The 15,201-nt window shown below is 37.5% G+C and overlaps 3 protein-coding genes across 7 annotated transcripts in view; 1 reads left to right on the plus strand and 2 right to left on the minus strand.

Moving 5' to 3' along the window:
- LOC131955652 (protein serrate) overlaps nucleotides 1-1,287 on the minus strand; it is a 5,451-nt gene extending 4,164 nt beyond the window's left edge. Inside the window, exon 1 of the mRNA XM_059319844.1 lies at nucleotides 1,158-1,287. Coding sequence (XP_059175827.1) covers nucleotides 1,158-1,211 — 54 coding nt within the window. The 5' untranslated portion in view covers nucleotides 1,212-1,287. The remainder of the gene's footprint in view (nucleotides 1-1,157) is intronic.
- A 4,582-nt stretch (nucleotides 1,288-5,869) lies between these two features.
- LOC131955662 (galactose-1-phosphate uridylyltransferase) lies at nucleotides 5,870-10,302 on the plus strand. 5 transcript variants are annotated; one of them, XM_059319862.1, is made up of 5 exons: nucleotides 5,877-5,910; nucleotides 6,393-6,431; nucleotides 6,674-6,744; nucleotides 8,602-8,664; nucleotides 8,996-10,302. In XM_059319862.1, exon 5 carries the CDS (start codon nucleotides 8,996-8,998, stop codon nucleotides 10,046-10,048), a length of 1,053 nt encoding a protein of 350 aa, XP_059175845.1. In that variant the 5' UTR covers nucleotides 5,877-5,910; nucleotides 6,393-6,431; nucleotides 6,674-6,744; nucleotides 8,602-8,664; the 3' UTR covers nucleotides 10,049-10,302. The 5 variants fall into 5 exon arrangements, with proteins under 5 accessions (XP_059175844.1, XP_059175845.1, XP_059175842.1 ...); XM_059319859.1 differs by lacking the exon at nucleotides 5,877-5,910 and adding an exon at nucleotides 6,045-6,254; XM_059319861.1 differs by lacking the exon at nucleotides 6,674-6,744 and having other exon boundaries at nucleotides 5,870-5,910.
- Nucleotides 10,303-11,160: 858 nt separating this feature from the next.
- LOC131955663 (ubiquitin-like protein 4A) lies at nucleotides 11,161-15,128 on the minus strand. The gene is made up of 4 exons (XM_059319864.1): nucleotides 14,970-15,128; nucleotides 12,842-12,947; nucleotides 12,297-12,517; nucleotides 11,161-12,014 (listed from the first exon to the last, which is right to left on the minus strand). Exons 1-4 carry the CDS (start codon nucleotides 15,015-15,017, stop codon nucleotides 11,937-11,939), a joined length of 453 nt encoding a protein of 150 aa, XP_059175847.1. The 5' UTR covers nucleotides 15,018-15,128; the 3' UTR covers nucleotides 11,161-11,936.
- Between the last annotated feature and the right edge of the window lie 73 nt (nucleotides 15,129-15,201).

The raw sequence follows: 15,201 nt of genomic DNA on the forward strand, positions 1-15,201 counted from the left end.
TTGAAGTTGTACACATCATCAAGCATAGGGTGACACCGTCCCTGAAGTTGAATGACACCAAATTACCTAAAGTTATCGTAAATCTTTTAGCTGAATGACACCAAATTACCTAAAGTTATAGTAAACCTTTTAGCTGAATGACACCAAATTACCTAAAGTTATCGTAAATCTTTTAGCTGAATGACACCAAATTACCTAAAGTTATCGTAAATCTTTTAGCTGAATGACACCAAATTACCTAAAGTTATAGTAAACCTTTTAGCTGAATGACACCAAATTACCTAAAGTTATAGTAAATCTTTTAGCTGAATGACACCAAATTACGTAAAGTTATCGTAAATCTTTTAGCAGAGGGGATGTCACCCTGGTAACTGCAGCGGGTGTCACTGAGGTTAACCATACCATACACGTTGTGTGATATAAAGCAGAGGCGTAGCGATCCTTCCCGGCGCCCGGGGACAAACGTTCAATTTGGCGCCCCCTCGGGAGGAAATGTTCAATTTGTGCACCCCCCCCCCGCCCTCAAAATTTCAATTTTCACCCCCCCCCCCATATATTTATTTATATATATGATGCCAAAATGCAACTAAAATGATATTTTAATTTTTTTTTACAACCCATTCTGGCGCCCCCTAAGGTCGGCGCCCGGGGACATATGTACCCCCCGCCCCCCGTCGCTACGCCTCTGATATAAAGCCTGTTATGCTATACCGCATGGCGAATATGAAAGGTGGCTCGTGTTACAACAAATAGGATTCGGTGATTTATAAATAGATAAATACGTTAATACGTAAATAAATATTTACGTTTTATAATACGTTGGCCGGGCACAGTATCAAACATACTTATGTGAGATTTTTTTAGACCTACGTCAGTCCAGAGTGACATGTTAGAAAACAAATGGTGGAAATGGTATACTATCAGAAATACACAAAACAGCTTCACTTGTAAAGTCTGGAACGGAATCAACAGAAATCAAAAGAAATGAAGACAAGGAAGAGATCCGTCGAGAGATAGATAGGAGATGCTGAAATAACATGGTGTGAAGTAAAGAGAATAAATTCCAGCCTAGTTTGTTAGTGAACTGTGGTCTTGGTCCTATTCTCTATAAGACTTAGAGGAAAGTGGAAGGAAGGGAAAAAAATAGTACAACTCGCCTGAATACATCCTATAAAGAGCAGCATAGACGAGAGTACATGAGCTGAGTACATGATGCTCTAACAAAATCTGACTCGTGACTCAAACAGTTCCCTCGTCAAGGAGCGTGGCTTGTCAATGGTATGACAACGGTGCTGGGGACAGATTGAGACGTGCGTGTTGCGTGCGCTACTTGCGACAAGCCCGATCCAGTTTAACAGGACATGTCGCCTTGACACCGTGCAGAACATGTGCTCAGAAAAATGGGGTGGGAGAGTTGGGTGGGCAATACAGACATTGTAAGGCTACCAATACAGACATTGTAAGGCTACCAATACAGACATTGTAAGGCTACCAATACAGACATTGTTAGGCTACCAATACAGACATTGTTAGGCTACCAATACAGACATTGGCAGGCTACCAATACAGACATTGGCAGGCTACCAATACAGACATTGGCAGGCTACCAATACAGACATTGTAAGGCTACCAATACAGACATTGTAAGGCTACCAATACAGACATTGTAAGGCTACCAATACAGACATTGTTAGGCTACCAATACAGACATTGTAAGGCTACCAATACAGACATTGTTAGGCTACCAATACAGACATTGTTAGGCTACCAATACAGACATTGGCAGGCTACCAATACAGACATTGTTAGGCTACCAATACAGACATTGTTAGGCTACCAATACAGACATTGTTAGGCTACCAATACAGACATTGGCAGGCTACCAATACAGACATTGTTAGGCTACCAATACAGACATTGTTAGGCTACCAATACAGACATTGTTAGGCTACCAATACAGACATTGGCAGGCTACCAATACAGACATTGTTAGGCTACCAATACAGACATTGTTAGGCTACCAATACAGACATTGTTAGGCTACCAATACAGACATTGTTAGGCTACCAATACAGACATTGTTAGGCTACCAATACAGACATTGGCAGGCTACCAATACAGACATTGTTAGGCTACCAATACAGACATTGTTAGGCTACCAATACAGACATTGTTAGGCTACCAATACAGACATTGTTAGGCTACCAATACAGACATTGTTAGGCTACCAATACAGACATTGGCAGGCTACCAATACAGACATTGTTAGGCTACCAATACAGACATTGTTAGGCTACCAATACAGACATTGTTAGGCTACCAATACAAACATTGGCAGGCTACCAATACAGACATTGTTAGGCTACCAATACAGACATTGTTAGGCTACCAATACAGACATTGTTAGGCTACCAATACAGACATTGTTAGACTACCAATACAGACATTGTTAGGCTACCAATACAGACATTAGCAGGCTACCAATACAGACATTGTTAGGCTACCAATACAGACATTAGCAGGCTACCAATACAGACATTGTTAGGCTACCATGGCAGGCTAACAATACACACATTGGCAGGCTACCAATACAGCCATTGGCAGGCTACCAATACAGACATTGGCAGGCTACCAATACAGACATTGTTAGGCTACCAATACAGACATTAGCAGGCTACCAATACAGACATTGTTAGGCTACCATGGCAGGCTAACAATACACACATTGGCAGGCTACCAATACAGCCATTGGCAGGCTACCAATACAGACATTGGCAGGCTACCAATACAGGCATTGTTAGGCTACCAATACAGACATTGGCAGGCTACCAATACACACATTGGCAGGCTACCAATACAGCCATTGGCAGGCTAACAATACACACATTGGCAGGCTACCAATACAGCCATTGGCAGGCTACCAATACAGACATTGGCAGGCTACCAATACAGACATTGTTAGGCTACCAATACAGACATTAGCAGGCTACCAATACAGACATTGTTAGGCTACCATGGCAGGCTAACAATACAGACATTGGCAGGCTACCAATACAGCCATTGGCAGGCTACCAATACAGACATTGGCAGGCTACCAATACAGGCATTGTTAGGCTACCAATACAGACATTGTTAGGCTACCAATACAGACATTGTTAGGCTACCAATACAGACATTGTTAGGCTACCAATACAGACATTGGCAGGCTACCAATACAGACATTGTTAGGCTACCAATACAGACATTGTTAGGCTACCAATACATACATTGGCAGGCTACCAATACAGACATTGTTAGGCTACCAATACAAACATTGGCAGGCTACCAATACAGACATTGTTAGGCTACCAATACAGACATTAGCAGGCTACCAATACAGACATTGTTAGGCTACCAATACAGACATTAGCAGGCTACCAATACAGACATTGTTAGGCTACCATGGCAGGCTAACAATACAGACATTGGCAGGCTACCAATACAGCCATTGGCAGGCTACCAATACAGACATTGGCAGGCTACCAATACAGGCATTGTTAGGCTACCAATACAGACATTGTTAGGCTACCAATACAGACATTGTTAGGCTACCAATACAGACATTGTTAGGCTACCAATACAGACATTGGCAGGCTACCAATACAGACATTGTTAGGCTACCAATACAGACATTGTTAGGCTACCAATACATACATTGGCAGGCTACCAATACAGACATTGTTAGGCTACCAATACAAACATTGGCAAGCCAAACCACGCACTTTGGGCTTACTTTCGGCTTTGAAAGTAATGTATAATTATATTCGCCAATACGCTAATTGTGGCTTTACATTCTTCATTTTGAAATTGTACGCATTGAAAACAACACGAACATACAGTCGTCCTAAGCCAAGATATAAATAAACGTAAAGAAGATGCAGTAGCGTAGCGAGGGGGGGGGGGACATATGTCCCCGGGCGCCGACCTTAGGGGGCTGTACTTAAGCTAGGGCGCCAAAAACTTTCCTTACCGAGGCAAGTGTATCATACCACTTTCAGCAGGTGTACACAGGGGAATCCCCATAACTTGCGTGCCCGAGAACTGGGAATTCCCCAAAAAGCAGGCAAAATGTTTAAATTCTTCATACTCAAAAATCGAATTTTCCGAGAGATTGTATGCTAATAGGTATGGGTTATAATAGTGACATTTAATTCCCCCCCCCCCCCCACCTCACACACACTACTTAAATTTATGGTAATTGACTGCCCTACGTATATTTTTTATGTATGTACACCGCCCCCCCCCCCCTGCCCCTGTAGTAAAATACATAGACTCAACCCATTAAGCTTAGACACTGCCACGTCAGCTAATCACCTTCTTGACAATACATTATTAACAAGGTTTCTTTTAGGTATATCTTCTGATGGGGGGTGGGGGGTGACGGGAGGGAGGGAGCATTGAAGCGTATCCCGCTTCCCCCCCCCTCCCCACCCCCCTCTCCCTCCTCGGACGATCTATGTGCAACTCATTAGAAAAGAATGTCTGAAAGAAACACTTATTATCAAACCACTCACTACTAGCAGTGGCGTAGCGATGGGGGGAGGGGGGTGCGGACCGCACCGGGTGACACCATTAAGTGCCGCACCGGGTGACACCCGACTTCGCTACGCCACTGACTACTAGGCCTACAACAATGATTGTATGTGACAAAAATAGAATCGATTTAAATGTAAAAGTAGATCGAATCGATAAGCTTTCGATTGGTAAGCTTTTATTATTTGTTTTTATGCGTGGGAGTCTATTTCAAAATGTATGGGAAATGTAATAGTCTTTGTAGTTGCTTATTTTTTTTAGAATAACGAAGTTTGTAGACGCGTGGGGACTGGGGGGGGGGGGGGCGGAGCAGAGTTTCTTCCAGCCATCTCTTTCGTCACACTTTCTGAAACCCTCCTACCCCTCGCCTTACATTTCACACACGTCCTCCGGAGTGAGACGTCATGTTTGGACGAACCGTAAAACAGTAGCGAGTTTTGAGGTAAACAGAAGTAGAGGTCATGAATTCTATGGGGCCTTGCCGTTTATAACTCATAAATATTAATATTAATTGTTAAATACATCAGAGGCGTAGCGACCCTCCCGGCGCCCGGGGACAAACTTTTCGATTTGCACCCCTTCTCAAGATTTCGATTTGCACCCCCCCCCCCTCAAGATTTCGATTTGCACCCCCCCCCCCCCATCAAACTTTCGATTTGCACCCCCTCTACCTTTCAATTTATTTTTCCAACCCATTTTGGCGCCCCCTAAGGTCGGCGCCCGGGGACATATGCCCCCCCCCCCCCCCCGCCTCGCTACGCTACTGAAATACATCCAACAAATTTTTAAAAAAAATGCTTTGGGCGTCCACAGGGGGGGGGGGGGTGGGTGAGGGTTCGTCGAAAGTGGACGCGTGTGGACGGGCGAAAATGGACTCGTGTGGACATGGGAGAGGTCTAAAATCCATTTTTTTTTGTTTACGTCATAATAAGACGACCCCTTAGTATTTTGACTACATAGCCGTTACTTATTTCTTCAATGAGCCAATCGTTAGCCTTTTCCTCCTCATTTTTGTGCGTGAGAAAAAAACACCTGTTAGGCCTCGTATTGTATCGGATTCAGACCGTATGGTATTTGTATTTTTAGAAGGGTTTAACTTGACCTAGTTCTCAAAGTTTCACGAACCGCCAGCCATCTTGACCTAGTTGTGCCTATCATCTGAGTTGTGTGCGCGTCTATGTGTGCGCACACGGTCTAGATATAGAATATTCAGTGTGATGTATATCACATTTTGCCTACCTGTCTAATTTAGAAAGACATTGCAGTTTTAGTAGTTTTTGCTGTAGTTTCATTATTATGAGATACAATTACAGCTGTATCTATATCTTATGATGATGGGTAATTGATTATTTTACATCTTTCTACGAAGTTTTATTACATTTGGAATCTATATTTTCGTTGATGCACTGTGTGTGATTAATAGAACGACGATAGAGAAGCAAGCCTAATTCTTGTAATTGAAGCTCATTGTTTGGATGACGTTGTTGTGAGTTATCGCCCTTGTCAATACTACGCCAGCGGTCACCGGGTGTAAGGTCACGGCTAGGTCACCTCTGGTTGGCTGATTTTTTTTTCTCTCGAGCGCTCAGTGAGAGAAATGTGATTGTGTGTAGACCCTAGGCCAAACTAAAATTTCTCTATTGCTTGTGTAGGCCTAGGGCTAGGCGTACCATCACGTGAAGGTCAGTTCGTTTCTGTAAGATATTGCGAGAACAGTACTGGTAGATCTACATCAGTACAAGTCATTTAGCCTTAGATCTAAGTATAGTAAAGGATAAAGTCACATTGTTTTTAGGAAATATTTTTTTTTCTTATTACAGATCTAGTCTAGATCGGTTTTGATAACAGTTTTTAAAAAGGTAATTAATTACTTAAATGTATTTTCAAGTTAATTTATTTTAGATCCATTCATTATCATTAGGCCTAATATTAAATTTAAATGTTTTAGCCCAATAACAAATTGTTAACATAATTACAAACTATTTAATATAGGCCTATAGATTTATAGTATTTTATAGGCCTAACAATACCGGTGATCTTGGTTGCTTTACCCAGTGTGTATGTGGTGTTTTGTAGGTTTTAAATTTATTTATTTTATTAGGCCTACATAAACAAATTGGACTATATCAGGAACTGGTCAGTTATCAAACAGACCCTGGCCTACAGATCCAAGTATGTTATCATTAAGTCTTACTCTTGGGGCATTCTTTACTCTACAAATATTTTTTTACTTTGGCCTATCAAAGCTATTCTACTTGCCCTCCCTCTCTTCCTTTTATTCTTAGCACTCGTTAAATTAACTTTAAGCTCATCATTGCGCTGAAGACTAATTCCACAGGTTTTTAATCTAAGCCCAGAGTGTATTGAATGATTTATTTAATGAAGGCTTGCATTTTTATTTATTTTTAAATTAAAAGTTACCCAACGGAACCTATCCCAATCTGGATAACGCAGAGTTTTTCCCAGACATCAGGCAGAGAAGCTTGTTACTAACTAGATCTAGTAGACTAAGTCCAAGAGCTACTTTATTTTTAATCTCTCCCAAGGCACCACCCTCGACCTGATTTTACAAAATATAAGCTTTCTCTTAATAATACTACACATACAAACCTTTGCACCCAGTTCCCATCCCCACTAAGCCGTTTTAACATTCGAGGTCCTTTTGAAGGTCGTTGACCTACGCAAACGAAGTTGCGCTATTTTAAGTTCAGGTGTCGTCCATATACGACGTCGCACTTCGGGTGGGGGGGGGGGGGGGGGGGGGGGGATTAAGGAGTTTGACTTCCGTGACGAGAAAAAATTACTACAACTAAGGAGAGGGTGTTCGGTTCCGAGGCATGACGTCCATGGGGGGGGGGGGGGGGGTCTGACATTATAATATATATGGGACCAATGGGGTGCTAATCGTTTAAATAAGGTATAGTCGTTTATGGACAGTGTTTCTTCCAGACTTTTTTCTCCGGGGGGGGGGGGGGCGACACACTGGTAAAAGTATAAATGTTCTATATAAATGTCCATTTCGTTCGGAAAGTGGGGGGGGGGGAGGCTTCCCTTTCCCATCCCCCCCCCCCCCCCCCCGAAGAGATGCCAGGAAGAAACAGTTTATGGATCACCCCTTTTCCAATATTATTATTATTTATCTCCCCCCATTCGCCATTCTACTCTAAAATGTTTTTCACGATTAAATAAAAGCTACGCCATATTATTTCTCGTCATACATACGATCCTCTCGTGGATATATACATTACAGTTAACATTATTGATTATTAATATTCAGGTTGTGTTAAAATTACTCTAGGTCTATTTGTAGCCAGGGGCTTATTAAGTTAATATAGATCTAGCCGGTAACATCTTCCATACACACTGTTGACATGTTTGTAAATCGTGTACTTCGCGAAATAGACATTACATTATAGATAGTCTAGTAATAATTATAAATTATAGGAGCATAGTTGTCTACGGCCCACAGGCTACAAGCTTGGCTGGGAAAACTGTCAAACTGATCTGGCCTACAGCTGCTAGCATAAGTTGTGTTGTGATATTATAAAAATAGATAGTGAACTCTGAGAAGGCAGAATGATGCAAATGTAAGAAAGGTTGTTTTACATTTGGTGTCTATTTAAGCTCTTAGCTTAAGTTAAACATACCACATTGGATGTCTGTTCTGTTTTTAATATTTTTTAAAAAATAAGTTTTTATAGACATAGAGAAATCTAGTAATAGTAGTATTAGTTGACAAGTTTTTTTATAATTAAAAAAAAATTAACTTATTATTTAACTTATAGATCTAATACTAATAGTATTAATATACATATGATTTTTAGTATGTTCACTTTATTAATATTATCCTTATACATAATTATTACAGTTATTTATAGATCTAGGCCTAATCATGTATAATTGTTTATTGAGAAGTTTGGGATTGAGAATTAGGATAACAGACATGAGTATTAAAACTGAAGGCTATATATTCTATTTATAAGGATTGTTCTATATTTGTTTGACCTAAAACAAATTATGTTTTTTCAGGTAATAGAGAGTACATCTGAGGACTGGTTGTAAATAATAATAATAAAGTACATCAGTTGCCAGGTAAAGTCTTCAAAATATTATTGTTATTTAGAAATGCTCAGGCTAATTTTTTGTTTCACTAATTGTTTACCTAAAAATGTATTTGCATAGGAACAAGTATAACTTCAAAAGTATGAAGTATACCTCAGACACTTAAAATATAATTTCCAATCTAGAGTTTGGTGGACATGGTTGTGTTATAAATAGTTAGTTATATAAATTTCCGCCTGTTAACAGCTTTAAAAATTGTTGTATAAAATTAATGCATTTTATTCAGAGTATTTCTGGCTAATTTTGTTTAATAAAGTTAATTATAGTATAGTCACCAAGTTATTGTTTATTTTATTTGAAGATGGAGCAGTTCAACAGTACAGATCACCCACACCTGAGGTACAATCCACTCAGAGATGACTGGGTTGTCGTGTCACCACATCGGGCTAAACGCCCATGGCAGGGCCAGGTAGAAAAACTAATACACGAAGAAATCCCACGCTTTGATCCCACGAATCCTCTATGTCCAGGGGTAACGCGGCCTAATGGTGTGGTAAATCCTGACTATACAAATACATTTGTGTTTGATAATGACTTCCCAGCTTTGTTGCCAGACGGCCCTGACCCTCCCAAGTCTGATGACCCTCTGTTTCAGTCTGCGCCTGCTCATGGAAAATGTCGGGTCATCTGTTTCCACCCATGGTCAGACCTCACTTTACCTTTGATGGAGGTTGGTGATATCCGCAAAGTTGTTGATACGTGGTTGGTTGAAAATGAAGCACTCGGAAAGCAGTTTGATTGGGTGCAAATATTTGAAAACAAGGGGGCTGTAATGGGCTGCTCAAATCCTCACCCACATTGTCAAGTATGGGCTTGTTCTTTTCTGCCCAATGAGCCCAAATTAAAGGATCGGACGCAGCGAGAATTTTACAAAACTCATGGTCAGCCCATGCTTATCAACTACCTAGAGAAGGAGCTAGTAAAAGAGGAGAGATTAATTCTCCAGTCACCTCACTGGGTCTGGCTCGTGCCATACTGGGCAACTTGGCCATTTGAAACCATTTTGTTACCTAGGCGACATGTTTTGAGATTAAATGACCTAAGCGAAGAAGAGAAAAATGACCTATGTACAATGCTGAAAAAACTGAACACTGTTTATGACAATCTATTCCAAACATCGTTCCCAAACTGTATGGGTTGGCATGGGGCACCAACAGGCAAGTACCTCAATGAAGACATGTCACATTGGCAGCTGCATGCTGCTTTTTATCCGCCCTTGCTGAGGTCCGCAACAGTCAAGAAATTCATGGTAGGTTTTGAAATGTTAGCATCAGCCCAGAGAGATATGACAGCTGAACAGGCTGCAGACAGACTTCGAAGCTTACCTACAGTCCACTACAAGCAACAAAGCTAGGCGATAGAGCATTTTATTATTACAAACATGTAATGATTACTAGTTTATATAAATTTTCTATCCTGTACTCAAGTTTTATGTGTGATGAACGTTTGTGTGATGAAATTTTGTAAATGAATTAATCTCAGGTAGTTCTATATAATACACATTGTTATAATGTGTTTGCAATCAAATTCCTAAAAATAAAATTATCCCAGGTGTGGCTTGCAGTTATTTTTCAGCTTTGTACATCAGTCTGAGAACTGAATTTTACATTAACAATATAAATAATTATACCTTTCAAATGAGTTTCTCTTGTGAATTATCAACTATCCTATTAGAGAGCTGATTATACTGACATGGTTGTAGGTGGAGCAAGATATGATCATATAGTTTGAGAAAATAAAGTAGAACCCTCAAGAGTTAGATTCTTCATAGCTCAACTACATGCATGATCAGAACATTGCTCATCCATCTGGACTTTCACTAACTCAAGTACCTATCAAAGCTAAGTGAACCTTGGTGTCCTGTACAATTGAGACAGAAGAGAAGTTTGAAGCCTAAAAATATTATCGAAACCATCTGAAGCATTTTTTTGTGATGTTCTAGCATACTGAGGAAGAACAAATTACAAACCATTTAAAATTCAGCATAAATCACTATCCAAAATATGAGACTAGACTTCCTTTTGCCAACAATTTTAAAGAAGTTTTTAATAATGGTAATTTAAAACATGTTTTATTAGACATTTAGATTAAATACATGAACATTAATAAAAACAATACTTTATTTCACTGCACTCAACTCACATTCACAGTACTTCAAATTTTTAGTGAATGCTTAAAGTAATATTGCAATAGGTTAAAAACAATCACTATAAAACATTTATCAACAATGTCACAAACTAGAATCAATAGATGTTATTAAATGTTAACTTTTTAGTTTTAGCCTACATTATTTTCTGTACAAAAAGATTTTAAATCCATTTCCACTTATCTTCAAACCCATAATAGAATTCTACAAGTTTTAACTGGTTGTGGGTAAACTACTTTCAACCAAGAAGCAAATACATATGTAATAGAAGACACTATAAAATGACATCACAAATTAAAACTTACATAATTTTTATTTTTTAAAAACAATACCATAAAGTTAAGCTTGGCAATGTGTTTTAAAGTTAACCTGATAAGTACCTTCTCTATAGACTTAATTGAAACATGTCTGATGAAATAATTTATTTTGTATAGGTTAGTACTTCGTAACAGAAAAAGCAACTAAATTAACTAAATAGCATAAAATCTCTTATGTTTAGTTATTATGACTACAAGTAGTAAAATAAACATTTGCCTTAATAATATTGCATTTATAATCTTGCATCCTTGTGACTTTTCTATAAGTAATTAAAACCATCACAAATGCAAGCATACAGCAAATGTTCAAACAGTATTTTACTTCAAACTAGTTTGCTCATATATTATTAAATAACAACTGATTTAAAACTGATTATTAGCCTTGTCAAATTATTTATTCTAGACCCTAACATAGAATTTTGAAAAGTAAAATTTATTTATAGGATGGTGTTAATTTGTAGACATGAATAAAAAAATATCCCTAGTGTAAATAATAATCAAAAAATTATTTTAGCAAAGTAACACAATAGGCATAGGCTATATAAACATTGCTCTGATTTATTTGCATACAAAGAAAGCTCATATTAAAACAGCTCTCGTTAGATGGCTCTTCAGATCACAAAGTTCCTCTTGACCTTGAAAACCGGCATTGCTTACACATAAATCAGCACAGTGGAATTAATTTATTCTTACATTCAATTGATCTGTTTTTATAGCAATTAAATGTAAACTAACTCGATGCAAAAATATAACTTATTCTGCTGACTATATTTTACACATCATACTTGTCGTAACTTTGTTGTTGCTAATCTTTCTATGTCATCCAAGCTTAAACTGGAAAGATTCCTTTCAAACTCCTATTGAGAAAAATAAGAAATGTAAAAAAACTTGAACAGATTTACTTGCATTTTAAAAAAATATTCAAAAGTGTAATAATAAACACTGAGAAATCTAAATTACCACAATAGGTTGAAAAATAAGAATAACTAATTATAACCTTATGTTTGATCATATATTTTTTAACAACAAAATGAAAACGATTTTAAACCTAACATTATGTATAGTTATCAGAAAGTCTAATAATAACTTCATGTCACAAAGTAATGGAAACAAAGAAGCCAGATAAAAAGTTGACATACTTTTTTAAACTCTTGAAGCACTGCTTCCACATCCCTGTCTCTAAAATGTCTTTGAAGAAAAACTCGCAGTTTCTCCCACACAGGCCTCTCTGGTTCTGCTGGGTGTATATTTTGTGGACTAAGAGTTTTTGTTGTATCAGATGACTTTGTCACTGGCCTTTTTACAACAAGTATTATTTTTCCACTATCTTCAACACCATAATCACGAAGAGGTTTGGTATCTAAAAATTTAGAAATGCGAATTAACAACATGCTAAGTAGGTAGCAGAAATTGTTGATTCTGCATCAAAACAAACAAAAAAAAAAGCAAATGCAATGGAATTAATAGAATGAACATACATATTAAACAAAGCTTGAAAGAATCATGAGCTTGCTTCACAAAATTGTTTTTTATTAAACCATTTATCTATAAAAAATTTTTCATCAGGACAGTTTAGTCATGTATGGCTTTTAGTGATGATAAAGAAGAGGCTAGATAAAAAAAAATTGTGCCAATAGTATAGAATAAGTATGGCTTATTAAAAGAATAGAAAGAGAAGAGATACCTTGAAGAGCTTTTCCTTTGAAAAGTAACTTTTGATCAGCTACTGGTATAGATAAAAGAGCTTCAACTTGTTCTTTGACATCACTCACAAGACTACTGGGTGAAGCCTGAAAATAAATTCAACACTTTATCATATACAAAAAAAGTAAAAGTGGGTTGATTATATAGGTTAGTTGAAACTAAAATTTAAAAAATAAGCCTATACATTATAATATATCAGGTAGTACTTGGATGGTAAAATTATACATGATAACAGTAGTAGGCTAAATATTAGACTATTACGTAGCAACTGTAGCAGCATAGCCTATTCAATATGTATAGAATAGGCCTATACTTTATTAATATATTATTAGATGATAATTATGCACTCTAAATCTTAAGTAATTAATCAGGGCTTTTTTAAATAGCCTAATATTTAGGCCCAATGTATCACTTGATGATTTTTACCTGTCCATTACCATTTTAATCCTTTGAGCCTGCCAGGCCGGTAAACCGGCTTCAACTTTAGGCATATATGTTCGAAAAGCCGGTTTTCCGGCCCGATGATCTAGCGACATATTCCTAGAGGCCGGTATAACGTCTAATTAAATATAATTAGCTGTAGGCTGACTAAAACTTCGCATATGTCTTTTTAGTGCGGGATTATGATTCTAAAATTAGATTTTAGGAAAGGTGAAAGTGTTTACATTTTGTAGCAATGCCGCCTAAACGAAAAACTGAGCCACAGCCATCGACTTCAGCACATAAAGTTGGTGCAACTACAAGAGAAGTAGAATGACTGCATCTCAGGCAATACAAATACTTATTGATTCTGATGAAGAAGATAATATTGCTGGTCTAAATCATGATGATAGTGACGTTGAATTTGAGACTAAATCCAGTGACATTGAAATTGACAATGAAACTGTTCAAGCACTTGGTGCCAAGGACAAAGACTTGCCAAAACTAAAAAAAATTTGTTTGATGGTGCAAAACATGCGAAGTTTTTCTTTGCACCGGGTCCGGCAGTGATAACTGCTTTGAAAGTTATCACACAAAAGTGGACTTCTGGCAATTCATACATTGTATAATAGAATTTCAGAATATTGCTGCATTGTTGTTTGATCCTGAGTCTGGATACCAAATTTGGCTTGATTATCTCAAACGGTTCAAAAGTTATAGGCAAAGTTAGAAGCAGATAAGTGAAAATTGGTTTGGGCCTGGTAGCTCAGGAAATGGGAGAAATTAGGCCAGGGCTCAAAGGGTTAAAATTCACAAGGTAGGTCCAATAAAAGCTAAGTAAATATCAGGTGAAAAGAATGTCAGTTTTATCCAGTAATTATTTAGATTTCCAGTTTCAATCACAATTGTCCCAGTTTTTTTTTCTCTCTCTCTTAGCAAAAATCTACTAAAGTTAACTAAAGGACGTGTCTTTTTTTTGTTGCAAATATATATGCCCACAATTAGGCCTTGATCTAGAATCTAGTCATATAGACTACAGATCCAGTAGTATTTTAGTTGATCTACAACTAGGGCCTAGATCTAGTTATTATAGATTCTATAGAATATTATAATAAGCCTATAACTATAGAATATAGATAGATCATCTCAACTCATTCTAGTGAAAGTGAATAGTGTCTACTCTACTAGACTCTACACTAGATCTAGATAGTAACTAGACCTAGAATCTAGTTAGCTAGTACTTAAGTTCTAGTTCAGTAGGTAGATCTAGAATCTAGATCTCTAGATCTAGATCTACATTAGAAAGATGTGAAGTGGTACAGTGTACAGTTTTAAGCAAGTACTAAGTCTAAAGTAAAGTACTAAAACTAGCTGTACTTCAACTTGTACTTCGTCAAGTAGACAAGTATGCCTACTTTTTAAAATTTTTAGTCAATTACTAGATTCTAGATCTAGATCTAAATTTCTATTCCCTTCACTAGATCTAGATTTTACTTCAGTACTTCAGTTTTTAAGTTGTACTTAGATCTATTTAGAAATCTAGTACAGTGTATTTCACTCATTTCTTTTCTTTCCAGTTTCCAGCATTAAAATTCTTATATTCTGCATTGGTCTGTCTGGTCGGTTACTAATCCGTGGTCAACGTATCAGTCAAAATGTTAACATACTTATAACGATAGATTACTTACGGCTAAGGTACATTCTTCGCCATTTAATATTTTAACAGTCAAATGCATTTTCACTCCCCGTTTTGTAAATTAGTTTTAATCAACAGTGGGAAAACGATTACGTCGATTTCTCGGATCCTCTTACTAGGACGGATCCAGTACCGTTATTGACCAGGGTTTTTTTACTGTGTCTGGCCGAAATTAAACAAAAAAAAATTTTTTTTTAATATAAAAGAAACTACTGGCTAAGCCA

This window comes from Physella acuta, unplaced genomic scaffold (genome assembly GCF_028476545.2).
Source record: "Physella acuta isolate Inbredline_101_S28 unplaced genomic scaffold, ASM2847654v3 ptg001091l, whole genome shotgun sequence".
NCBI classification, from domain to species: Eukaryota; Metazoa; Mollusca; class Gastropoda; family Physidae; genus Physella; species Physella acuta.